The sequence below is a fragment of the Aspergillus candidus genome (genome assembly GCF_002847045.1).
Source record: "Aspergillus candidus strain CBS 102.13 unplaced genomic scaffold BDW47scaffold_6, whole genome shotgun sequence".
Classification (NCBI taxonomy): domain Eukaryota; kingdom Fungi; phylum Ascomycota; class Eurotiomycetes; order Eurotiales; family Aspergillaceae; genus Aspergillus; species Aspergillus candidus.
Window position 1 is genome coordinate 12,364 of NW_020194011.1, and position 22,200 is coordinate 34,563.

At 52.0% G+C, this 22,200-nt stretch overlaps 6 protein-coding genes and 2 non-coding genes across 8 annotated transcripts; 6 read left to right on the top strand and 2 right to left on the bottom strand.

Annotated features, from left to right (window-relative positions):
- The first annotated feature begins 364 nt into the window (after positions 1-364).
- BDW47DRAFT_73307 (aldehyde reductase II) lies at positions 365-2,071 on the top strand. The gene is made up of 4 exons (XM_024819712.1): positions 365-678; positions 742-919; positions 992-1,264; positions 1,333-2,071. The coding sequence occupies exons 1-4, from the start codon at positions 415-417 to the stop codon at positions 1,725-1,727; spliced, it is 1,110 nt and encodes a 369-aa protein (XP_024674911.1). The 5' UTR covers positions 365-414; the 3' UTR covers positions 1,728-2,071.
- A 325-nt stretch (positions 2,072-2,396) lies between these two features.
- Positions 2,397-2,732, bottom strand: BDW47DRAFT_122972 (uncharacterized protein; the record flags this gene model as incomplete). The annotated part of the gene is made up of 1 exon (XM_024815957.1): positions 2,397-2,732. The coding sequence occupies one exon, from the start codon at positions 2,730-2,732 to the stop codon at positions 2,397-2,399; it is 336 nt and encodes a 111-aa protein (XP_024674912.1).
- Positions 2,733-5,910: 3,178 nt separating this feature from the next.
- On the top strand, positions 5,911-12,368 carry BDW47DRAFT_134137 (NACHT domain protein; the record flags this gene model as incomplete). Its single annotated transcript, XM_024818020.1, has 4 exons — positions 5,911-6,378; positions 6,444-6,783; positions 6,852-7,127; positions 7,180-12,368. The coding sequence occupies 4 exons, from the start codon at positions 5,911-5,913 to the stop codon at positions 12,300-12,302; spliced, it is 6,207 nt and encodes a 2,068-aa protein (XP_024674913.1). The 3' UTR covers positions 12,303-12,368.
- Positions 12,369-12,669: 301 nt separating this feature from the next.
- BDW47DRAFT_100135 (ribonuclease P subunit p20 family protein) lies at positions 12,670-14,003 on the top strand. Its single transcript, XM_024811363.1, has 2 exons — positions 12,670-12,806; positions 12,983-14,003. Exons 1-2 carry the CDS (start codon positions 12,734-12,736, stop codon positions 13,639-13,641), a joined length of 732 nt encoding a protein of 243 aa, XP_024674914.1. The 5' UTR covers positions 12,670-12,733; the 3' UTR covers positions 13,642-14,003.
- Positions 14,004-14,732: 729 nt separating this feature from the next.
- BDW47DRAFT_73396 (putative cytoplasm to vacuole targeting Vps64) lies at positions 14,733-17,349 on the bottom strand. Its single transcript, XM_024819713.1, has 2 exons — positions 16,048-17,349; positions 14,733-15,990 (listed from the first exon to the last, which is right to left on the bottom strand). Exons 1-2 carry the CDS (start codon positions 17,167-17,169, stop codon positions 14,857-14,859), a joined length of 2,256 nt encoding a protein of 751 aa, XP_024674915.1. The 5' UTR covers positions 17,170-17,349; the 3' UTR covers positions 14,733-14,856.
- Positions 17,350-18,109: 760 nt separating this feature from the next.
- BDW47DRAFT_100139 (MGR2/ROMO1 family protein) lies at positions 18,110-19,301 on the top strand. Its single transcript, XM_024811364.1, has 5 exons — positions 18,110-18,291; positions 18,401-18,427; positions 18,499-18,528; positions 18,580-18,670; positions 18,728-19,301. Exons 1-5 carry the CDS (start codon positions 18,237-18,239, stop codon positions 18,849-18,851), a joined length of 327 nt encoding a protein of 108 aa, XP_024674916.1. The 5' UTR covers positions 18,110-18,236; the 3' UTR covers positions 18,852-19,301.
- Positions 19,302-19,944: 643 nt separating this feature from the next.
- BDW47DRAFT_t20 lies at positions 19,945-20,054 on the top strand. The gene has a single exon. It is a non-coding gene; the product is annotated as a tRNA-Leu (tRNA).
- Positions 20,055-22,071: 2,017 nt separating this feature from the next.
- Positions 22,072-22,181, top strand: BDW47DRAFT_t21. The gene has a single exon. It is a non-coding gene; the product is annotated as a tRNA-Leu (tRNA).
- The last annotated feature ends 19 nt before the right edge of the window (positions 22,182-22,200 follow it).

Consider the following 22,200-nt stretch of genomic DNA (forward strand, 5'->3'; position numbering starts at 1 on the left):
CATGACACCTGCCATGAGCAATACCCCCCTGTTCGTCTCCACCCGCGATAGATAACCAGTTGCGCTTGGATTGTGAGCTTGGCATATCAGGCCCATGCCGTTTCGAGCAAGACACGGGAGACGAAACACCCCCATAAATCCAGCCTTTGTTGGGTCGGGAAGACTTAAAAACGCGCACCACTTGTTCTGTTACCCACTTAGTTGCTGGGTCGGGGATTGGTTGCTTTCTGCTGACTCAAACTCTTGAACTTAGCTCCTGTCTGAGGGTGTAGGGGAGGCCATAAATAATGCACGGTATCCCTGGACTAGACTGTATGTCTGTTTGTAGCATAGGTACTATTCTAGTCGGCAATTCAAATAAAACATTTATTGTTCATCTTTGTTAAAATAAGACCAACCTATATCTCGAAGGAAATGACACAAACCAGAGCCCTGCCCCCCGGATCTCGAATCCTAGTCACCGGTGCCAATGGCTACATCTGCTCCCACGTCATCGACACGCTGCTGCGCATGGGATATACCGTTCGAGGCACAGTCCGCGAAGCGAAGCCATGGCTAGACGAGCTCTTCCAGGGACAGTACGGCAAGGAGTGTTTCGAGACAGTCATTGTGCCTGGGTTGGAGAACGCGGATACCTTGCAGGGTGTGATGGACGGGGTGTCTGGCATCGTTCATGTCGTACGTATCGCTATGCAGCGGGCAGGTGGGCGATGCGACCCACGATGCTGACTACCGGCTTAGGCTTCCGATTTATCGTGGGGCACCGACGAGGGTGTCATACGCCGTGCGGTGGCTGGTGTCGAGAATGTCCTCGAGGCTGCATATAGGGTTGGCTCGGTCCGACGGTTCGTTCTGACATCGTCGGCCATCGCGGCCAATACTCCGCTGCCGAATGTAGAAGGGATCACAGTTGACACGGGTGAGTCAATCTTTTCCTTCTCGCTCTATCCCTTGGGTAAATGGAGTTACCTGGGCTAATTCAGTACGCAAGACTCGTGGAATGACGAGTTGGTAGCAGCGGCGAGGAGCGAGGAAACCCCAGCCGACGAACGGGTCATGTGTACCTATGGAGCATCCAAGGTGGAAGCCGAGAAATTCGCCTGGAGATGGATGGCTGAGAAACAGCCTCCTTTCACACTGAGCACGGTGCTACCGGACGTGTGCGTGGGACGGATCCTCCATCCCAACATTCACGGGTCAAGCATGGGGTTTATCCGGAATCTACTCCATGGCAATACCTTCATGCTTGATACTTTCCCTCCACGTGAGATCCCCCCCGCGCCCCCCAAAGCCATCTGTTTGTGTGTTTTCGATATTAATGGCAAAGTGTAGAGTGGCTCGTCGATGTCGGGGACGTTGCGCGCCTCCACGCCGTGGCGCTGCTGGACCCGACCGTGCAATCCGAGCGTATATTCGGCCATGCAAAGCCTCTCAATTGGACCGATGTGATCGGCTTGCTGCGGCGATTGCGACCGTCGAATACGCAGATCCCTGATCCTCGTCCCAACGAAGGGCGCGATTTGTCCGATCTTGTGCCCGCGAAGAGAGCCGAGCAGCTGCTCCAGTCGTTTTTCGGACAGCCGGGATGGACGCGTGTTGAGGACAGTATCGCGGAGGGGATTGAAGGAGTGCAAGAGGAGCGGCCGTCGAGGTCGGGGTTGTTGGCTCCTCTTGTTCCGGTTGCTCTTTTCTTCCTTTTTTCCTTCGTCTTCAAAGAAAACGTTTGAGATCTGGTTCTAATGCGATAATGACGATCTTCCGGGACTAGTGGTGAGGAAGAGGAAGAAGTTATGAAGGGCAAGGATCATCAGACCTCGGATGAGGTATTGTAAAACAATGTATGTAAAGGTAAGATTGTCAACGATACCATCTCAGCCCAGGCGATCGACAGACGGATGGCATATCGGGATGATTAAGGTCACCAGCCTTACTCCTAGTGAGCCCAGTGATCGACTAGATTTTCAAACATAGACACAGAACGTTTTAAAGCATACGACGCCAGGTACAGCCGGCCAAATCAATATACAAAAAGAAAATAATATATTTTAAGATTCAAAGACACCATCAACTCGTCATAAAAAGAAGTAAGTCGTCAAAAGGGGGGTATATAAATGGTATATGGTTCCATAACACCACAGCTCCACTGCCTTCCTCCCCAACGGTCGATCCAACTGGGGAGAAAAAGTAAGAGGAGAACGAAGAGTGAATCGAAGAAGCGAAGAGATATTTAAGAAAGATAAAGGGGTGAAAATGTAAAAGAGAATCGAAAATGATCATCCAGGGAACTAGAACCCCACTTCCCCATGGTCAAGAATGATCGGAGGATCGCAACCGATGGGTATTGCCGGGCCAAAGAACAGTAGAGCCCGGCAACCACGGCGACTTGAGGCATCCGACTACAGGTAGGCCAGGGCCATGGCCAGCGAACCCGCGACGAGGGCAATGGGCATGTTGACCTCGCTGATGGCGCCGCCCGCCGTGTGGACGGGGGTAGAGGGGCTGGTGCCGGAGGGCAGAGGGGTCGAGGTCCTGCCGCTGGAGACAGCGCGGCTGGGAGTCGCGGAGCTGGTGGGGATCACGGTGGGGGTCGCGGAGCTCGTAGGAGTCACGGAGCTGACGCGCACCAGGGTCCGGGTGATGGTGGTGATCTGGGTCGAGGTGATGGTCTCGTCCGCAGCGAAGGCCGGGGCCGCAGCCAGGAGAACGGCGGAGACGATAGCAGTAATCTTCATGATTGCGGTCGTAATCGTGGATGTCGTTCTTCTTCTCTTGAAAGGTAGGTGGTAGATAATTGGGAATGAGATGAAACGCGACGGCGAGTCAAGTATCAAACAGTAGTTCACAGCGGATAGGGGGCGACAGAGGGAGTGGCAGATGAAGAGCAGAAGTGGTTCAGTTGTCAAGTGATATAAATTCAAAGACAGCAGAGAAGGAAGGTCAGTCGCAGACGAGGGTTTGGATAGAATTAAAAGAGTGTGGGAGGAGAGCGCTGCTCCAAGTGTAACGAACGTATAGATGCGAGATCTGAAAGTGGTGAGGAAAACAAGAGAAACGAAAGGGCGAGACGCCAGGGAGGTTGCGGCCCCAGGCTAAATAAGAAGTTTCATTAGTAGAGACCGAACTTCCAGGCCACAATCTCACCAGACCATCTGGAGTTAGTCTGGTAATTTCCAACACGAGGGTCTGTTGTCTGGGTCCTTTTTCTTTTTTCCTTTTTTCCCTTTCTTATTTTTCTGTTTTATTTATTTATTTTGTTTTATTTATTTTTGCCCCCCTTCTTTGATCGTGTTTGGTGGTAATCATCGTGGTTGTTTCCTTTTGTATGCCTTTCCCTCCATTCCCCAATCCCTAGGGGAACAAGTTGTTTGCATTGCGATCAATCATTAGGTACCTATCAGGGATCCAGGGACCAGCATTCATGCCTCCATTCAAGATAGACACCAGCATGCGCTGTCAAGGGTGTGTTTTCCAATCCAGTGTTCCAATCGTCAAATTATTCCGGATTCCCCTCCCTGCAGTCATCCCATCCTCCAAGGCGGACTGGTCAGGAACCATGGACCGTTCGGGAGAGGATCAGGTACTGGGGAGACGTGTTTGGTGGTGACTAGTGGGGTAGACCAAGTGGATCCATCCGAGGTGGATTGGTTGGAGAAGAAGAAAGAGATCAAAGAACGTGAAGCCAGTGGACAACTATTGATTGCCCCGTCCCTGAATGTTGGCCTGAATCCGGCCTAGTCCGATCGCACTACCTCGTGTTGTTGAAATACCCGGTTTCCGTCGGATTACACCATCTTACACCACAGCCTCCTCTTCCCCTCAACTCCATCTTTTGGTATTCACCCTGAGTATCCAGGGTTACTTCATGTTGAATGAAGTCCATTGTTTCCCCTTTGGGATTGAATGTTACACATGGCCCAATTAATTGATCAGGGACAGTCCAACTCTCCCACTCTCTCGTGGTTTCACTGCAATCTCCCCCTGGATAGTTTGGCTTCCCCCCCCCTTCTAAATCCACCGACTCCAGAATCGCCTTCCTCGGTCAAGGTCGATTGTCTGGTTGGTTGGTCACGTTGCGTCGGCTGGGCGAAAATTTCGAATCAATAGTCCGGACTAGTTATGATTGGGGGCGGACTATCATCGAAGCGAAATTGCCCGTCGTTTAGTCGTTCCTGACAGGCCAGAAGACTCACCAACGGGAAGATCCTGGGGATCCACTCGAGGGAATGGAATGATTCCTCTCAGTGAGAACTAGAAGAGCTATCTTGCCGAACGTTTCTTCAATACGGGGAGCGCTGTCAACGTTCCCCAGAGCATTCCAGATAAACTCATAACTACCCGATGCGCTGTCCTTGACCTCCTTGGCTCATCCCGTCTCTCATTTCTAATCGATCTGTCCAGCTCCACAAATCAGGCCCAAAATGGAATGATCTTTTAATTGGGGATTTGTTTGTGGGATAGCCAAAGAACCTGGCGGTAATGGAAACCAGCCCAAGCCGAGTTCGATGGTCCTCCCAACGCCCGGGGGCCGCCCAACTCCTTGGTCTTGGCCACTCCATTGGTCCTGGCGACTCAAGGCTGATTTAGGGCTAACACCGCCGCCCGTCCTTCCATCTATTTCTGTCACACGCAAACAATTCTAACCAACTGGACCCTGTCCGTTGTGGATTCTAACGCTGTGCAGGGGCGCCGGTCATGGCTGACGCTGACATGCTGAAGCTGACAAGCCTTTGATGAAAACCCAAGAGGGGTGGACCAGAAAAGAGAAAAAAGAAAATACAAAAGAAAGAAAAAGGAGGGGAAAGAAAAAAGGCCGAGCAGAAAAAGACAAAGATAAGACAAAGAAAAGCAAGAGAAAGGAAGAAAAGAAAGTCAAAGCTAATTCTTCTTTGACAAACTGATGCAACCAGGCAAAGTAACAGATCGGTGTCTTAACCCATTACCACGGTATGCAACTAATCTACCAGACATGCTGCCTTAAAGCATATTACATCCAATTGATCCAGTCTGTGGTCTCTTCCATGATGCTACAGTGATATAAGATCCACTTTAGACATCCCTAGTTTCCTCCATAGTACAGCGAGAGAACAATAACATCCGTATCTACATTGCGACGACTACTAGTGCCTTTGAGAGGGCTGTCTGAGTTATAACTGCGTGTGGACATGTTTGAATCATCATCGGGCCGTCAGCCCACGGTCATTGATTCGCATCGAGACCTACGCCACCCAAGATAGGTCGCCATCGCCATCCAAATTTAGGACCGTCTTGAATCTTGGATTCAATGACAACCACGGGAAATCGTGAACTTTGTTAATAGTTGGGATGATGTGGGCGTTTCCCGCATGCGGATATCCCGATCCACCCGAACCCTAATGATACCCGGGAAACTCAGCCGTCGCATGCCGATTCGACGAACCAACCTCTGCCCGACTCGACATTTTAAAGCAGATGGAGCAATGTATCATAGATATCTACCCCGGATTTTGGTTCCATCGATGGGAGTGGCTCCATTTCTGACTTGCCTTGTGGGAGTGGAGCTCGAAGCTTGCCTGGAACGCAAGCTCTGCGTCCTTCCCGGATAACGCTCCCTACCGGTAGCTTGGATTTGACTTCCACGGTCAACAATGGCTTTTAAACATCTGGAAATGATTTCACCGGGGGGCTCTTTGGGCCAGTAATCACCCGCCGATCCTGTCCCGACACACATGACTTTTCCATCCAGAGCTGAAACTACCTCATATTGACGTTTTTCACTTCCTCCTAGAATTACACAACCTGGGTGGAGAGAGCATATAAACAGCGCAGACCACATGTTCCTTCAACTGTAATCCAAACGTTATCTGCGTTAAAACCGATTGGAATCTTCGATTCCAATGAGTAACCAACATTACATATAAAGTGACGACCAATATGGCGACCTCCTTCCAACCAAACGTCCACTACACGTTTGGTGGCCCCTCGTCCTCCACCCCGTTCTTCGACTCGCGTCGAGGCTCGGGCATCGTGGACAATGAGGACGTCTCGAGCAGGGTGTACAACTCGGTCACCGCGAGACGGGGCTCTCGGAAGTCTGGCGGTCGCGAAACCTCCAGTCTTGCTGACGTCGTGTATTCCCTGCGACGCCGGAACAGCAGCGAGATGGACTCGCTGATCTCCTCCAAGCTCATGAGCTCCAACCACGCGTCCCTCATCGACTGGATCCGCGGCGAGCGCATGAGCAAGCTGCCCCCCGAGGGAAGCAGCTACGACCGTGTGCTGAGCTGGGCTGCCCTGTTCGTGGAACAATTGCACACGTTCGACTTGGCCGTCGAGGGATTCGCTGGAGATAGCCATCTGGCATCCCAACTTGTCTACGGCTACTGCGCGCTCCTTTTGGAGGTATGTCTGCCAATCACCTCGGGGAGGTCTCTCGCCAAAGTCCCCTTGTACTAACCTACGTATAGCTGGGTGAGGAGAATGCTTCCGCCCTAGTGGTCATGTTCAGTTTCTTCTGCGCCTGCTCGGTGAACCTCGTCAACCTGCTGGATCGAGCCGAGTTGTTCACGGTCTCGCAGGAGATCAAGGACCAGCTTGTTCTCGCTCTGGCTGACCTGGTTACCCTAGTGGTTTGCGTGGCCACTTATTTTCACAAGGCCTTGAGTGGGATGACCTCTGAATCCGTGTCCATCGACATTTTCAGCTCGTTCCCCGGCCCAATCGAAAGCTTCCGTAATCGTTGTGAGCTCGTAGCCGGGTTGATGTGGAGGCACCAGCTCTTCCGCGAGGGCTTGGACGAAACAAGTGGTAAGCAATGATTTCGTCCCTACCTACGGTTGGATCAACCTTTTGACACACCAACTTGCTTGATGCAGTCTCGGAAGTTAGGTCGATCAAACATTGGCTCGAGCCAGAGGACCCCGTCCTTGCCAACATTACACGCAATTCGGCACAGTCGGCTCAGGACCGAGAGGAAAGTAGCTGTTTGTGGATGACGCCCTACTTGAATCGTTTCCTGAAAAGCGACAAGAGCACTCTAGTCTTCTCGGGCAAGTCTGGCTCGGGGAAGACTATCTTGTCTTCTGTCATGGTTGATCAGCTCCAGCACCCGATCGGAGGCGTGAGCTATCAACCAATCTTCGTTTCAATCAGTGAGTTTGTGATCTCTCAACCAAAGTCCAGATTATCACTAACGATTTTCAGGCAGCAGAGTCTCCGCCAATACAACACCTCGCAGTATCGCCAAATCAATCCTTTCCCAGCTATTTGCCAAGCGAATTGGCAATGTGCAACTGTATCAAATCATCTCGGATGCCTATGATCGTTGCGAGCAGACGGCGGATAACGACGAATATGACAATATCCTCTGGTCCGCTGTAGAGGACGCCCTTCAGGCTAGCATTAAGGGAGCCAAAGAGCTTATTCTGGTGATCAACGGGACCGACCAGGCCTCTTGTGGTGAAGCGGCGATTCAGGCCAAGCTCAAGAAAGCCACCACCAATGCCAACAACATGAAGCTCGTCTTACTTGGTTCCCAGCAGGCTTCTACCAATGCGGAACAGACAGCGGTGAATATCACCCCGGAGCTTACCTTCGACGACATGACTGCGGTTGTCCGACACGCTCTGCAGTCCTGCCAACCGTTCAGTAACATGTCCGAAGAGCGGCGCGAAATCACCGTGAATCGCGTCGCCGAAGTTTCCGATGGCTCATTTCTTTTTGCGAAGATTGCTACTAGCCAGATCCAAAGCGAGGGCGAAAAGAGCGCGCAGAAGTTCTCCCAGGCTGTTGATAAGGTGGTTAAAACAGGATACAGCATCAAAGATTTTGTGTCCCACAGTCTGCATTCCAAATCTTTGACTGAGGAAGGCAAGGTGATCCTTAGTTGGTTAGCCACTGTCGCCCGCCCGATGTCCACTCGGGAGCTGTCCGCCCTTCTCTCCATTCAGGTGGACAAGGCAAACGTCAAAGATCGGGATGTCGACTCCCGTAAGCTCCTCGAGGCCGCGGCCCCCCTGTTGACCCACCAGAATGGCCTTGTGGGTATTCGACACAACGAGGTTAGAACGGCTATCTTGGACCTACTTTCCAAGGACAAATTGCTGCCGTCTGCCAAGGATAGGCACCTCGACATTACTCGTCGGTGCTTGACTTACATCAAGCATGCCGTGGTCGCCGACCATGAGCCTTCTGTGTCCCCCCTGGATCCAAATATTACAGGGAGCCTCCTGGAGAAGTTCCCATTGCTGGACTTTGCCGTTCGCTACTGGGTTGACCACATCAAGAAGGCATTTGGCTGTACCACGGATGATGAGTTTTCCACGGCCTCCAAAGAAATTCGTGATGTGATGCCCACCTCAACTTCAGTGCCACTGTTGTCAATGACCATCTGGGCGGCCAAGGCGACCCCGGTACAGATGACACTGTATGCCACCCAGACCCGGCTATACCAGTACGTCTTGTCGCCGCAGCATCCGACCACTCTGCAGTCCACTATTTGCCAGGCTCTCTTCTATCGCGAACTTCAGGATACTCTGCCCTCCAAGGTCGTCCCTGTGATGTATGCAGCCGTGGTTCTCAGCAACGACGTGCTGTCGCCGAGCCACATCGTGACTATGCAATTGGCGAGATTTTTCCTCGAGGCAACCACCAATCAAGTTACCGAGTCACAGACTGAGATCATGGTCAACCGGACTCGAGTGCTCTACATCCTCGTTGAAAGCTACAAAGCGCAGTATGGAACCGCGAGCGAGCTTTACATCAACGCCAGCACCGAGCTTGCCCAGCATTACCAGATCATCAAAGAAGAGGAGAAGGCCAAGGAAATTTATAACTATCTCCAGCAGGACAGCACCACCACTGAGAGCACCACCAGCCAATGGACCAGCTCTCAGAGTCAGGAAGATTCCCTTCTGGTCAATCTCCATGGCCGTCCAAGCAAGGTGACAGATGACTTCGAGACCACCTTGTCGCTAGACGAACAGGAGGAAGACGAACTCATCTCGTCTTCCAGCGCGTACGACATTGACGCGCTGATCAATCTCGCAGATACATACGTCTCCCAGGGCAATCTGAAGCTGGCAGAGACCGCGTATGTGGAAGTCTGGCAGCGCACGAGCCGGGAGTTCCGACTTCACCGCTCCGCCCAATGGGAGCTGAAGAATCTCAAGGCCGTTCTAGCCTACACCAAGTTCCTCAAGGAGCACAACAGGCAGGAAGAGGCAGCTTCTACGCTCGCTGGCCTCTGGCAGGAGTATGAGCAAGGCCCGATGTCGAACTCGTCAGCCGTCATCGCGCAATTCTCCAAGGTCGCCGAGGCCATGCAGTCCGTTGGTCTTTCCGCCATGGCCCTGAACGTGTACAAGCACTGCGCTCAGTATTACGCAGGCACCAGCGGGCACAACAGCTCTGCTTATCAGAAACTTCAGGAGACCATTCAGACCACATCTACGCATGTTATGCAGACGGCTTCGTCATCTAGCTCGTCGGTGACTGAGTCTAGTCTCAAGGACATGGTGTTTGAGTCGATCCACAACCCGAATCAGACCACCGTCTCCGCCGCCAACACTCTCATCGAGCTGTATATGTCGCAGCACCGCTGGCACGATGCAACCAAATTGATCAAGAGCGTCTTGCGTGGTGTCTGGCCTTCCTTCTTCGCCAATTCTGTCCAGGATGTGAGCGCCGCTCCTTCGAAGCATGCGGAATTCTGCATTAGCCTCGCCGAGCGTCTGAGCGACTGCTACCACTCTAGACGCCGGCCATCGAAGGAAGAAGATTCGCGCAATCGTCTTTACCACGCCTTGAGGCGTGATCGTCTGCCTGGTGATAAGATTCTTGATCGTGTTACAACGGGCCTCCTTCGTCTGTATAAACGCACCTCTCAAACCGATAAGATCATCACTCTGTACCAGCAGCTGCTGGGCGATTATACCAAGCGCTTGGGCCCCGAGCACCCAACGGTGATCAAGACTCTTTGGACTCTTGCGGAGCTCACGAGCCCCCGTCCGGTGTCTGTCGAGTACTACCGACAGATCGTCAACGTCATCAACAAGGACTCGGATACCTCCAAGCCTGAAGCCTTTGAGCCACTGCTGATTGTCGTCGATGATCTCTGGAACAAAGAGCGATACACGGAGGCTGTGCAGCTCTACAGCGTCTTGTTCAACACCCTGAAGCACCAGGAGGTCAACGCTAAGCTTCGCGACCATGACTTTGTGCGCACTATCTTTGAGCGTTACACCCACTGCCTTCGTGTGACCCACGCGAGTACGACTGTCCTTCACGACGTCACTACCCAATACCTCAACACGTGCAAGCACGTGTTTGGTGCCACCGCCTCGATCACCGTGCAGGCGACGTTGTCTCTGGCCAATATCTGCCAGAGCTCTATCCAGTACGAGAGCGAGGCTGTGCAGCTCTACGAGAGCCTCTTGGCGATCCAGTCCGACGCAATCGATAAGGATGATATCAGAGAGATCTTGGACTCGCTCGAAGAGAAGCAGACTGCCACCGTGTCGTCGACCAATTCCAGTTCCCTCACGAGCGCGCAGGTGCACAGGGCAGTCACCGTCCGCCAGCAGCGCCTCGCATCCATGCGCTCCGAGTATGGATGGGCGCACGAGGAGTCACTTTCCGAGATGGAAGAAATGGCGTCCCTCTACTCCAAGCAGGGCGACTTCGCCTCTGTGGTTTCTCTCCTCAAGGACACGGCCGTGGAGGTTCTGTCCAACGAGACTTCGGCTGGCAAGTTGACTGCTGCGGCCCAGAGCATTGCGTCCAGCTATATCGCCTCTGGCCAGATCCAGCGCGGCCGCGAGTTCACCAGGGAGCTCTACCGTCAGATTGTGGCCAAAGATACCTCCCACGTTCAATCTGCCCAGTTCAACGTTTCGACGCTGAAGCGTCAGAGCCTCATGTTCCTGGCGCAGCTCGAATACAGCCTGCGCGAAGACACGTCGCTCACTTTGAACGAGATCTTCTCGTCCTTGACCACCGAGTACCTCTACTTTGAGCAGCTCAGGAGCGAGATCCATTCAAAGACGAGCAGCTTCCAGAGCGTCACAGCTGCCGCCTCTCGTCTGTACGGATTCCTCGTTTCCCGTGATAACCAGGCGAGTGCCAGTTTCGTGATCAACAAGCTGAGCGATTATTTTGTTGCCCGCGAGGGTCACGAGATCGAAGTGTCCGACCCAGCCGGCGTCCGGGAGTTCGTCGTGACCATCGTCAAGTACTTCACCACGCACAGCTCGCAGAACTTCCTGCGCTCGATCGCCATCGCCAGCTACAACCGCGTGTGCCAGCTGCTCAGCCAGAAGCAATACCAGCCCGCATGCGACCTCGCCCTCACGTCCTTCAAGCACATCCGCGCCAACGACGGCTATTCGTACCTCCCGAACATCAAGCTCGCGTTCAAACTGGGCATGGCCATCTCCGGCCGTGATCTCAGCCAGCGCCCAGACGAGACCCGCCGCAAGACCATGCTCGAGATCTCCTCGACGATCATGAAGGAGACCATCCGGGTGTTCAAGCGCAGCAAGGTGGACCTTACTTGCCTGGGCCAGGACAACCTGAACAACCTCATTGGCCTCCTCGACGAGCAGCAAGACTACCACAGCCTGGCGTGGGTCCTCACCACCCTCTGGGACAACCGCGAGACGCACACCGCCAGCGCCCAGCCCTACTTCATCGTCACGCTGGCGCGCATGCTCGTCATCACGCGCTACATGGTCGGCGACCACATGGCCGCCGTGCGCCTCGCCGAAGACATCGTCTACAACAGCTGCCGCGTGCACGGCGTGCGCCACCCCAACACCTTCGAGATGACCGTTCTCCTCTCCCAGCTCTACACGAGCGTCGCGCTCCGCTACCAGTCCCAGAAAGACGGCAAGGAGATGGCGCAGCGCTACTTCAAGAAGGCCGCCGCGCTGCACGAGAATGCCCTGCGGGGCTTCCTCGACCCGTCCTCCATGCAGTTCGACTACGGCGCCGAGTCCAGCCAGGAGTCCGACGTCAGTTCGTCCACCTCCGACGAGGAGCTCGGGGACGAGGGCAAGCACGTCCGCCAGCATTTCCACCTGCTGAAGCACGCCGTCGAGCGTCTGGGTAGCTGGCCTAAGGACTATTCCGAGTACAGCCGTCTCAGCACGGAGCTGTTCAACGCTTACCCCGAAGACCTGAAGGGCGTCGATGGTGTCGATAAGTGGAACTTGAAGAACTATGGATCCGGTCGTGCGGAGTCGAGTGACGATTTGGTCACGACGGGCCTTCGTCGCGAGATTACATACAATCTTCAAGATCTGGGTGCCCTTGCGATTCCCGTCTAGGGCTGCACTTCCTGTGGGGTGTAGGGAGACTGGTGCTATAGCTTGTTGGTGTTGGACGTTAAAAGTGCTTAACGAGTGCTGTTGAAAATGATGGGTAACGAAAAGCGTAACACATAATAATTAGTACTAGTATCTAGTTTACAGACTGCCAAAATGACTTAATGATAATTTAACCCATTTTCTTTAAAACGGATTTCTCTAATTGGATTTCTCTAAAACGGATTTCTCTAAAACGGACTAAGTAATCTACCTTCAAACCATAGACAACTCCAAAGGTGGACCCATGATGCAAACCAACCAAACACCGCGGATCTTCTTATCGCGTTCGCAAAGCTCCTTCGCAAATCTCCATTTCTCCAACATCCCCCGACAATCGACTGGTCCTTAAACCACCATTTCAACAACAATCAATCTCAATTAAACCGCCCACCATGCCAAAAGAACCCCTCACCAAAAACCTCCAGTTCGAAAAAAAGAACAAGGACATGGTTAAACTTCCAAAACGTACCTCCTCCCCCCTCCTCTTCTCTTCTCCTCTCGTCGACTCCCCACCATCTTCCCCAAAAAAACCAACCTACACATCCCAATTACCAGCAATCACAACACCAATCAACTACACAAACAACGAACAATACTTTGAAAAACCCCATGACTAACCACCAAAAAAACAAACCTCACAGACGCCCGCATCCAAAAACGCCCCATCCCGCACCCCCCCATCGCCTCCCCCTACGCCGGCTCCAGCATCCCCAAAACCGTCTACGTATCGACCTCCTCCCCCTTCATGGCCGCCGTAAAACGCGTCCAGAAACTCCTCCGCCAGGCCGAAAAGCGCGCGACAGCCTCCGTGGATCTCGCCAACGCGCGGAAGCGCAATCAGCAGCGACTGGCGATGGTGGGCCCCCGCGCCGGGGAGGAGCAGGGACCGGAGGGGGAGGGGCAGAAGGGGAAGGGGAAGGGGAAGGAGGAGGTGTTTGTTAAGGCTACGGGACGGGCGATGGAGAAGGCGCTTGCTGTTGGGAAGTGGTTTGAGGAAAAGGGTGGGGAGGAGTTTGCTGTCCGGGTTAGTACGGGGAGTGTGCTTGTTGTTGATGATGTTGAGGAGGAGGAAGGGGAGAAAAGGGGGGTGGTGTCGGAGGGGGAGCGGGGAGAGGATGACGCTGCTACCGGTGTTGATGCGGGCCCGTCCACGACGGAATCTACGGGGCGGAAAGAGGGGGGAAAGAAGAATAAGAGGAAACGCACCGCTGATCCAGCAGCTGCAGCGGAAGACGCCGAGTTACCCGAGACGCGGACGCGATGGGTCAACATGGTTGAGGTTGCCGTGAGCCTCAAGTGAAGGAAGAATACACCAGCGAACCACCAAGGAAAGAAACCAAGAAGCCTTGAGAAATTGGCGCCTGCCTAGCATTGCATGGCATGGCATGCTGTGGGCTGAGCCGCGGCAGGAACCGCATCGCAGACCCATCTGCAGCAACAGACGCGGGGCAGCGCTGCATGTATATGGGTACGGACTGTTGAACACCCACACGCTTGGATGACAGTTATAGCGATGGGAGATATCACCCGACCATCATTGTCTTTACTGTCTCGTCTATACTCGTTGAGTATAGTCTCCAGAGCACGACACAGCAGCATCCATCCATAGGTTGTCTACGATCCAGGATGCTCGATCGCAAGTGACCGGTGCAACACTCCGTCCACCCAGTCACTCACTATGCACGAATGATGTCATGTAGCAATATGATTCGATCCTTTAATCTCAATCTAACTCCATATACACATCTCTATGCAGTGAGCAGTGGTAGAATCAGGTATGATATGGAATAGATATCAAGGGCTTTTCCACCTGTCGCCATCCTCTGATCACTCCAAATGAATGAGTCCCCCATATACACCCCGTACGCCCTGTACACCCCATACCACCAAATCCACAGTATACGCCTATTTCCGCGCGGTGGAAGGGCCGGATACGATCGATCAATGAGGGTCAACTGAGAAATGCAATAAATGATCATTCTTCGCTTGCTTGCAACTGCCAAGGGAAGTGATGCTGCTCTGATTGACTAATACACAAAAACGGGTGAGCCCTACATGAACTGTCTCATCCCATGAGAATTGAGATATTAACATAATGAGAATGTGAGGAGAAGAAAATATAGATGAGAGAAAAAGACAAAAACGCACATGAAACACTGCTGCCAGAGAATCGTAACTGGAACAACATGGCATCGGGGAATGATATCTGATGTGACAAAACAGGAAGAAAAAAAAAATGAGATAGTCATGTGAGTTACGCAGCCTCATAACTGCGACAGAGATATAACAAGGAGATTTGGGGGACTGAAGAAAGAGAGAAAGGAAGGAAGAACAATCCAGTGAACCAGCGTATAAGCATTTAGTCAGTACATGAGAATGGTAAGATGAGTGAAAGATAAGAAAGAAGATGAATGCCTGAGGACGATCAGGTACGAGACTTCCCTTGAGGCATCTCGTCCGAAGGATAATTAATCAGGCGGTGGGAGGATGTAGGAGGTGCAGCAAGTCAACAGGATCACCGTTCCATCTTCTGCCACCCGTTCAGATAGGCCATCAGCCCTACCCCTAGTAGCACGACCCCGAGCATTGATGCGTATGGACTCGATTGCTCCAGAGCCGCGTGTCGAGGTTTCTGCGTGGCGAAGGCCGTGCTGGATTCGGCCTCCTTGGATTGGGGCGACAACAGGGAGTCCTGCATTTCGGAAATATTTGCCTCAGCACCCTTATCCTCCCCTTCGCCGGGGAGAGCGGAGCCAGAAGGAGGGATGCCATTTGGGGTGGCGGAGATCGGCTGGCCGACCGTTTCGCCATCTGCGCGTTCACGCCGCAGAGTCTCGATCATCTCGGTCAGAGACTTGCGCGTTTCCGTGGTCTCGTCTTCTGCCTTCTGGGCGCGATCTTTGAAAACGGCAACCTGTTGTCTCATTTCCTCCATCTCCGCCATCACGAAGTCCAGTCGTTGTTTCAGTTGATCCGTATGGCGATCTGTCGGCTCGTCCACATCGGTGGATTCGCCAGTGGATTCCGTCAACTGTTCGACAACCAATGTACTGTCGAGGCCGCGCTTCTCGGATGGGGCATTCTGGGGTTCACCGGCATGCGCATCCAGTGATGGGCCGGTCACATTCGTCTGGACATCGTGATCGGGCCGGGTTTCGAGACAGCCGGCCCTCTCCTCGGCAACTTCCCGGGCCTTTCGCTCTTGCAGCAACAGGTTTTCAAGTTCCTTCACGCGGGCGCCTTGGCTGTCAAGCTCCCTTTTGGCGGACGACAGAGCCTCGATCAGCGACAATATCTGGCTGGACTCCCGTGAAATGGCCGGGCTAGCAGGCCCGAACTTCTGCTTCTCCGTGTCGGTGGTATCCGACCGTTTGAGGGGTGACATGGCGTCCACACCATTCCGGGGCAAAGCATCTGGCTTTTCGGGCAACGGTTGCTGGGGCGGTGGTGCCGGGGGTTCAGAGAACCGGGAGAACGAATCCACACGAGGCATCTTCGGTCTCCCGTTCATCTGACGTGAGGCGCTATTCTCCGCCGGCGAGTGCTTGACCTTCTCCTTTTCGGGGGGGCCCGTCTTCATGATCGTCGTCAGGAAGTCGTCCGTCTGTCGAAGATCTTGTGATTGCTGTTTGGCTTGTTTCATTTCGTTCTGTTTGTAATATTAGCACGCTTGTTGCGCAGTGTCCTCAATATCAGGGCGCCATACCGTAAGCCGTTTGACGACCTGCTCGATCGAGATCGGCGAATTCCAGTAATTCATCTGCCTTTGCTGTTGCATTGCATTGAACTGACTGCTGGCATTGCTCTGGGTACTCCGGTTGCTCATTGTGCTGCCGGCTCGCCCGCGGAGGTGTGCCAGCGGCTGGCTCAGGGGCGAGGGGAGCAGGCCATTGCCAGAGGAGGGATCCAGGTCGCCCAGAGTGAGGTCCAGGATGTTGGGCAACGAGCTGTAAATCCCCGCGTGCTCCACCTTGGCACAGACTTTGTGGTGCACGACCGTTTTTCCGTCCTCGCTGACAATGTCAATCCCCAGCTCCAGGATGTCACCTTCGCGGAGCTCATGGGGCTCCGACTCGCGATTCTCGGGAGACAGTCGCTTCCCGCTCACAAAGGTCCCGTTGGACGATTTTATATCTCGGATCCAGATCTTCCCGGTCTTATCGGCCCAGATTTCCGCATGCTGTCGGGAAAGCACCTTGGAGTCGAAGTACCCGTTCATGGGAGTTGGCACCGTTTTCGCGTTTGTTTGCCGACCAATCCGCAGGACTTCCGGGTAGAACGGCACGTTGATCTGTTTCTTTTCAAAGGTCCCATTGAGAGGGATGAGGGTCAAGACGGCGGGGGGGTCCCCAGATGGCGCGCTACCAGCGCGGACGCCATTCTGCTGAGGAGATTGAAGCACGTGTTGGGAGGGAACGATGGAAGACGGCTGCTGAAGGGCCGACATGGTCGAGGCGGCGGCGGGCCCCGAAAACGCAGGCATGACTTGGGGGCGGGCGTTGCTCACCCCTGCTACCGGGTCGGACTTGGAATTTGGCCAGATACCCCTGGAAGGTTTCTTTTTCGAAGACCACGTGCTAGATTCGGAGTTCGAACTCTGCGCGGCATCGGCCGTCTGCGGGTGCGCAGCGACAGTCGACGTAGATGAGGTTGTGGATGCTAGAGAGGACGACGAATTCGATCTCTGAACGGTCTTCCTTGGCATGAACATGCGCGAGACTTCTTCCGCGTTCATCGAAGACAGGGGCCCTTGTCCTCCGTTACCAGGATCGTACCATCCCAAACGAGACCCCGATTGCACACTGGGTGGAGAAGCCACTGCAGTCATGGAGAAGGATACAACCGGTTGGGAAGGAGCGTTCGATAGCCGGCCGGGTCGGTCTTATTTCATTGGTGCTGGCCAACCTGGTGATGTTGTGTCGAGGCGACGAGAGGGAAGGGACGGAGGAAAAGGGTGGTCGTCTTCAAATTCCCCTATGAATAATTCTTCGTTTTCTTTTTTTTTTCTTAGTATTGGTCCCTTTCGATTTCTTCTTTATTTTCCTTCCCGTTTCCTCGTGGTATGCGACGAAAATCGATCAGATAGGGTGAGGAGCGAACGTTCCGCGCGCCAAAATATATGGGTCTTAGATCCTCACGCACTGTTTAGGGAGTCACGTTAGCCCGGGTCAGGGCCGCCCAGAGAGACAAGGGTTGCTTTTCTAGCCGAGATAGGGCGACACCGGGCTCATTCCCGCAATCAAGGGCACGGTGCAATCATCAAGCTTACCTCGAACACAGACACGGATGCTATGAAATGAGAGAGAGGTTGAATCAAGGGGAGTTCGAGGGACGATAAGACAACCGGCGTGAGGTGGTAGGTGGTATAAGGTCTTGGCTTTGACCCAAGGAGCGACCGAACCCAAACAGGAGGGTCAAGGAAGGGGGGCCGGCTAATCGAAAGAGAGCAAGACAGGGCGATGATAAATCAGGGCGAGGCACAGAGAAGGCGTAAAGGGATCCTGTAACCCAGCAAGACCAGCGAAATACTGGGGAGGGACAGGGAAATGGAAGGGATCGCATGGGTGGCCACAACGGATGATCCATTCGAACCCCCAAAACTCTCCTCCTTCCGTACTGGCACGTGACCTGCACGTGTGCCGGAGGGGACGACACAACGGCTGTCCCGATGCGGCCTAGCGGTATCACGTGCTGCGGGATGGGTCCGATCAGTGGAATTGGATGGGTCGGTCAATCATGGTGAGCTTTGCAGTCTGTCTTCCACCTCGGTTTCATCGCCGGTCACTTAAACCCTGCATTGTTCCTGCACCGTATCAAAGGATCGGGTGCTCGTTTGACTACCTGACAAAGCTTGTCTTCTCTGAACTCGGTTGAAACAACCTCTCTCCCTTCATCATGCCCGTCGTCGCAGGACCTCCCCAGAGCCATGGCCCTTCCACTTTCGACAAGAGTAAGTCCCCTCGGTCGCAAGCCCATATCCGGTGGGCAATTTTTTTCTAGTGCTGGGGTGTATGGGCTGCTGTGAGGTGGGTACGTGGTGGGCTGACATCGTCTCTTAGTGAAAATGGGTGCTATGATGGGCTCCAGTAAGCTTGCGACAAACCTTCCCTGCCTGGCTGGTTCTCGGGCTGGCTAACCCATCAATTTCAACGTTTAGCGGTTGGTGGTATCATGGGTTTCATCATCGGTCAGTATATTTTTCGGGGTTCTGTTGGACAATGTCGCTCATAGATCACAGGAACCGTGACGATCTTCCAGTACGGTGCTGGCCCCAATGGCGTCATGCGTACTCTGGGTAAATACATGCTTGGATCCGGCGCAACCTTTGGGTACGTATCTCCCTCTGGGACTTGCTCATCTTGTGCTGACCTATCTCTCCTCGGTAGTCTGTTCATGTCCATCGGTAGCGTCATCCGCACCGAAGGACCTTACAACGATGCCTGGCTTCGTGCCCGCGGTCCTCCGATGATGCTCCCCCGTCAGCACCCCCTGCGGTCTGTTCGCGAATAGACGAGCCGTCCCCATGCTCAACACGTCGGTGGGAGATACCTTGCGTGTGGGCTAGCCCTAGTTTGTACGATATATCCGGGGATTCTTCGAGGCCCTTCCTTGAAAGATGGGGAGGGTGCAAGTCGGTCACTGGAAGGAATTTTGACGAGCGGTGTTGCAGAGGATTGTGTTATGATGTATATACTCTTTGAGCATTGGGCGGATTGAGGGCAACTTCAATTCTGCGAGGCAATTCCTCTTGGCGTTGCAGCACGGTTAATCATTTAATGAAGAATGGCTATGAAGCGTATTCATTCATAGGCGCTTTTGAATGTTTGTATCTGCGACTGCTGTGACTCTCTGAGCGATGGACTGCGCCGTTCTGATGATGAGATGAACTCATGGGACCTATCCTTTTTTGGTGTTGATTCATCACGTGGATGTGGAAGGCATGCTCTACCTATGTTCAGCTTTACCTATTCAGCTGCCAGTGCTCGTAGTATTAGCGTGTGTAATTGGAACCAGTTACACAATACGCTTATGGTTTCTACAGTATCAAACAAACAATCGTCTGATTGACAATAATAGATAATCGGTCGCTTCCGGTTGACCTTATACATCCCTGTTACTACTGCGAAACATAACAACAACAAAAATAAAGTTAAGAAAACAAAAGGGAATGAAAAAAATAAAATGAAAATAAAATGAAAATAAAAATAAAAATAAAAATAAAAACATGCTTGCTGATACTTGGCCGGTACTTAGTACGTGCATTATGCAGACTTATTATGTGCTGCCTCTGGACATGTCGATTTCGCGATCTGCCGGATACGTATAGATATATATTGTATGGAGATCTGCTGGGGACTCTATCAATCCGTGTAACTCATGATAGTTAGCTACATAGGGATTTTTGTCCTCAGTCAGTCATTCTCTAACTAACACAGCTATATGTTTTTCCTCTTATCTACTTGAAAGGGACTTCCCCGCGACAGACACCAACGCTCTACACAACCACCGAGGTGATGATTGCCAGGCACCATATTAAATAACCTCACACAACTCATTACCATCCCGTCATAGTTTTGATAGAAGAATCGCTCTTCAACAAATCGGCAAGATGGCCGAGCGGTCTAAGGCGACAGGTTAAGGTGTACCTTAACAACAACTTTACAAGTTCCTGTTCTTCGTAAGAAGGCGTGGGTTCGAATCCCACTCTTGTCATATCTTTTTGCATTTTTATCTTTTTGATGTATTGCCTTTTTGCCCTGCTGGGTGTGAGGGGCAAAGTGGGGATTAAGCAATATTATCGTACTTATTTTATTTCATCGAGCCCAATTTGAACAATCTCAAGGCAGAAATAGCTCATGCCGAAAGCCCTCAACCCTCAGCCCTAACCTAGAAACAATCCGAAACTGATCGAGGTAAAAGAAGCAAGTGAAAAGAGATTCAGGTTCGAATCCCCTTCTTATTCTTCAGACAGTAGTGCCCAAGTACAACGCCCAGACACTGCATCGGTACTGTAATTTGATGGTCCTCCAGATTTCTAAGCCATTAGTTGTGAAGACAAACCAGCGAGACTTTGAAAATGAGCCATCGCTATCATTACTGGCCAAAACTGATACTCCAAAACTACAGATCCTTTCGAAACCATCATCTATATCCACATATGGGCCTGGGGGGGTGGGTTAGTTTAAGCAAGGATTTTCGAATTGTGTACTTGTATTTGTATATTTGTGAGGCTGCGCAATTTCACTGACTATTGTTTCACCAGATAATGCTGGTTGTGGGATAGTTATGGGATAATTGTGGGTTGGTTGTCAACAGTCGTAGAGGGTTGCAGAGGGTTATAGAACAGTTATCTAAGGTTTTGGTATAGTATTACACCTGTTAAATACTACTCTAATCTCATATAATACTCTCTGATCTGGTATTGCCAACTTTCATTGTATTGCTGCTCAGCTCAAATCCCTTGATTACAGTCTGCTTCAGAAATATCCATGAATACCACCAAGTCGTTTCATTGCGCTTCTCTCTAAGTCTGCTGATATTCCCCCCAACAGGATCTGTAGATAAGTGGTGGCTGCAGGTGGTCATGCAAGCCCTAGACAGCACACATAAGACGTGTCATGCTCTTATAGCTTATAGTTACTACTGCTTACCTTTGGCCCCTCTACTTATCCAGCCTTGCCATATAATTCATATCTTTTCAAAGCAGAAGTATTTCATGTAGGAGATATACTCGTCTCGTGGGGTATTGACATACCACGAGAGCGAATACTTGTAGCTTGATGCATTTGTCTACTCCAGGGAGATAGATAAAGGAGTCAAGTCATTGCACCTCTATTGGACACTACCTTACAGTATATTCTAACGCAGGATATCACTACCTACCCGTGAGAAGTTTAGGATGAGGGGGTTTGGCGTCCTTGACCATTTATCCTATCCCTCTCCTTGGCTGTCTTACCACCATTGACTGAAGTAGAAAAGGCCCTAGAGTGGCCAGCAAGGTACTCTACAGCGATTGGAATGATACCCGAAGATATTTGTAGCTAGATATTAATAAATATCTTGCCTTGGTAATCTTTCATCGTCATATGCAAGCCAAATTACCATCTGATCATCAAGTGGACACCCCTTCACCATGCCTTTGGGCCTTTCCCAAAGTGAAGAAAAAACCCCAGTACATCACTCTGACGTGGGAGGTAGATTTATGCGTAAATTGAATTTTGAATACTCTGAAGAGTATCCAGAAGCCGAGGGAAGTGAATTCCCAATGTTACTGCTATACGTATCTATGCCATTCGTACTGTGATCTCGATCATGCCGTGTATAGAACCGGCCCTTGCTTCTTGAAATCACGGGCATCTCGCCTTACTCTGGCAAGTATCGGATACAGTACCACTGGCATCCCTTGTAAATCAGAAACAAGTAATTCTCTAGTCATGTATACATGAGAAACATAGATACAAACTTGACATGGGTTCTTTGTTGCTGAATGAGGGTTAGGGCTCACGGCCGACCTGGCTTCTTTATGCTCACCAGCCACTCATCTGCCAGATTTATCTTCCAGCCATGTTTCAGTCGCATAGTCAAGCCCAGCTAGCAAATAATTTCATACAGCCAACATCGACTTATCGGCTCTCATCTTCATATTTGCAGGCTCAACCTAGATAAGCATTCTCGTTGATAGAGGTGTTACTCTCACTATTCCATTAACAATTGCCAATAAATATCCAATGGCAAGATGGCCGAGCGGTCTAAGGCGACAGGTTAAGGTGTACCTTAACAGCGACTTTACAAGTTCCTGTTCTTCGTAAGAAGGCGTGGGTTCGAATCCCACTCTTGTCAATTCTTTTTGTCAATTTCA

Bases quoted from the DNA above. Each gene is read 5' to 3' on its own strand.
- BDW47DRAFT_73307 (XM_024819712.1), top strand. From the start codon at position 415: ATGACACAAACCAGAGCCCTGCCCCCCGGATCTCGAATCCTAGTCACC. The intron at 679-741 runs GTACGTATCGCT...CTACCGGCTTAG, and splicing joins TGTCTGGCATCGTTCATGTC to GCTTCCGATTTATCGTGGGG. The intron at 920-991 runs GTGAGTCAATCT...TCAGTACGCAAG, and splicing joins AGGGATCACAGTTGACACGG to ACTCGTGGAATGACGAGTTG.
- BDW47DRAFT_100135 (XM_024811363.1), top strand. From the start codon at position 12,734: ATGCCAAAAGAACCCCTCACCAAAAACCTCCAGTTCGAAAAAAAGAAC. The intron at 12,807-12,982 runs GTACCTCCTCCC...CAAACCTCACAG, and splicing joins CATGGTTAAACTTCCAAAAC to ACGCCCGCATCCAAAAACGC.
- BDW47DRAFT_73396 (XM_024819713.1), bottom strand. From the start codon at position 17,169: ATGACTGCAGTGGCTTCTCCACCCAGTGTGCAATCGGGGTCTCGTTTG. The intron at 15,991-16,047 runs GTATGGCGCCCT...TATTACAAACAG, and splicing joins AGGTCGTCAAACGGCTTACG to AACGAAATGAAACAAGCCAA.
- BDW47DRAFT_100139 (XM_024811364.1), top strand. From the start codon at position 18,237: ATGCCCGTCGTCGCAGGACCTCCCCAGAGCCATGGCCCTTCCACTTTC. The intron at 18,428-18,498 runs GTAAGCTTGCGA...TTCAACGTTTAG, and splicing joins GGGTGCTATGATGGGCTCCA to CGGTTGGTGGTATCATGGGT. The intron at 18,529-18,579 runs GTCAGTATATTT...CATAGATCACAG, and splicing joins TATCATGGGTTTCATCATCG to GAACCGTGACGATCTTCCAG.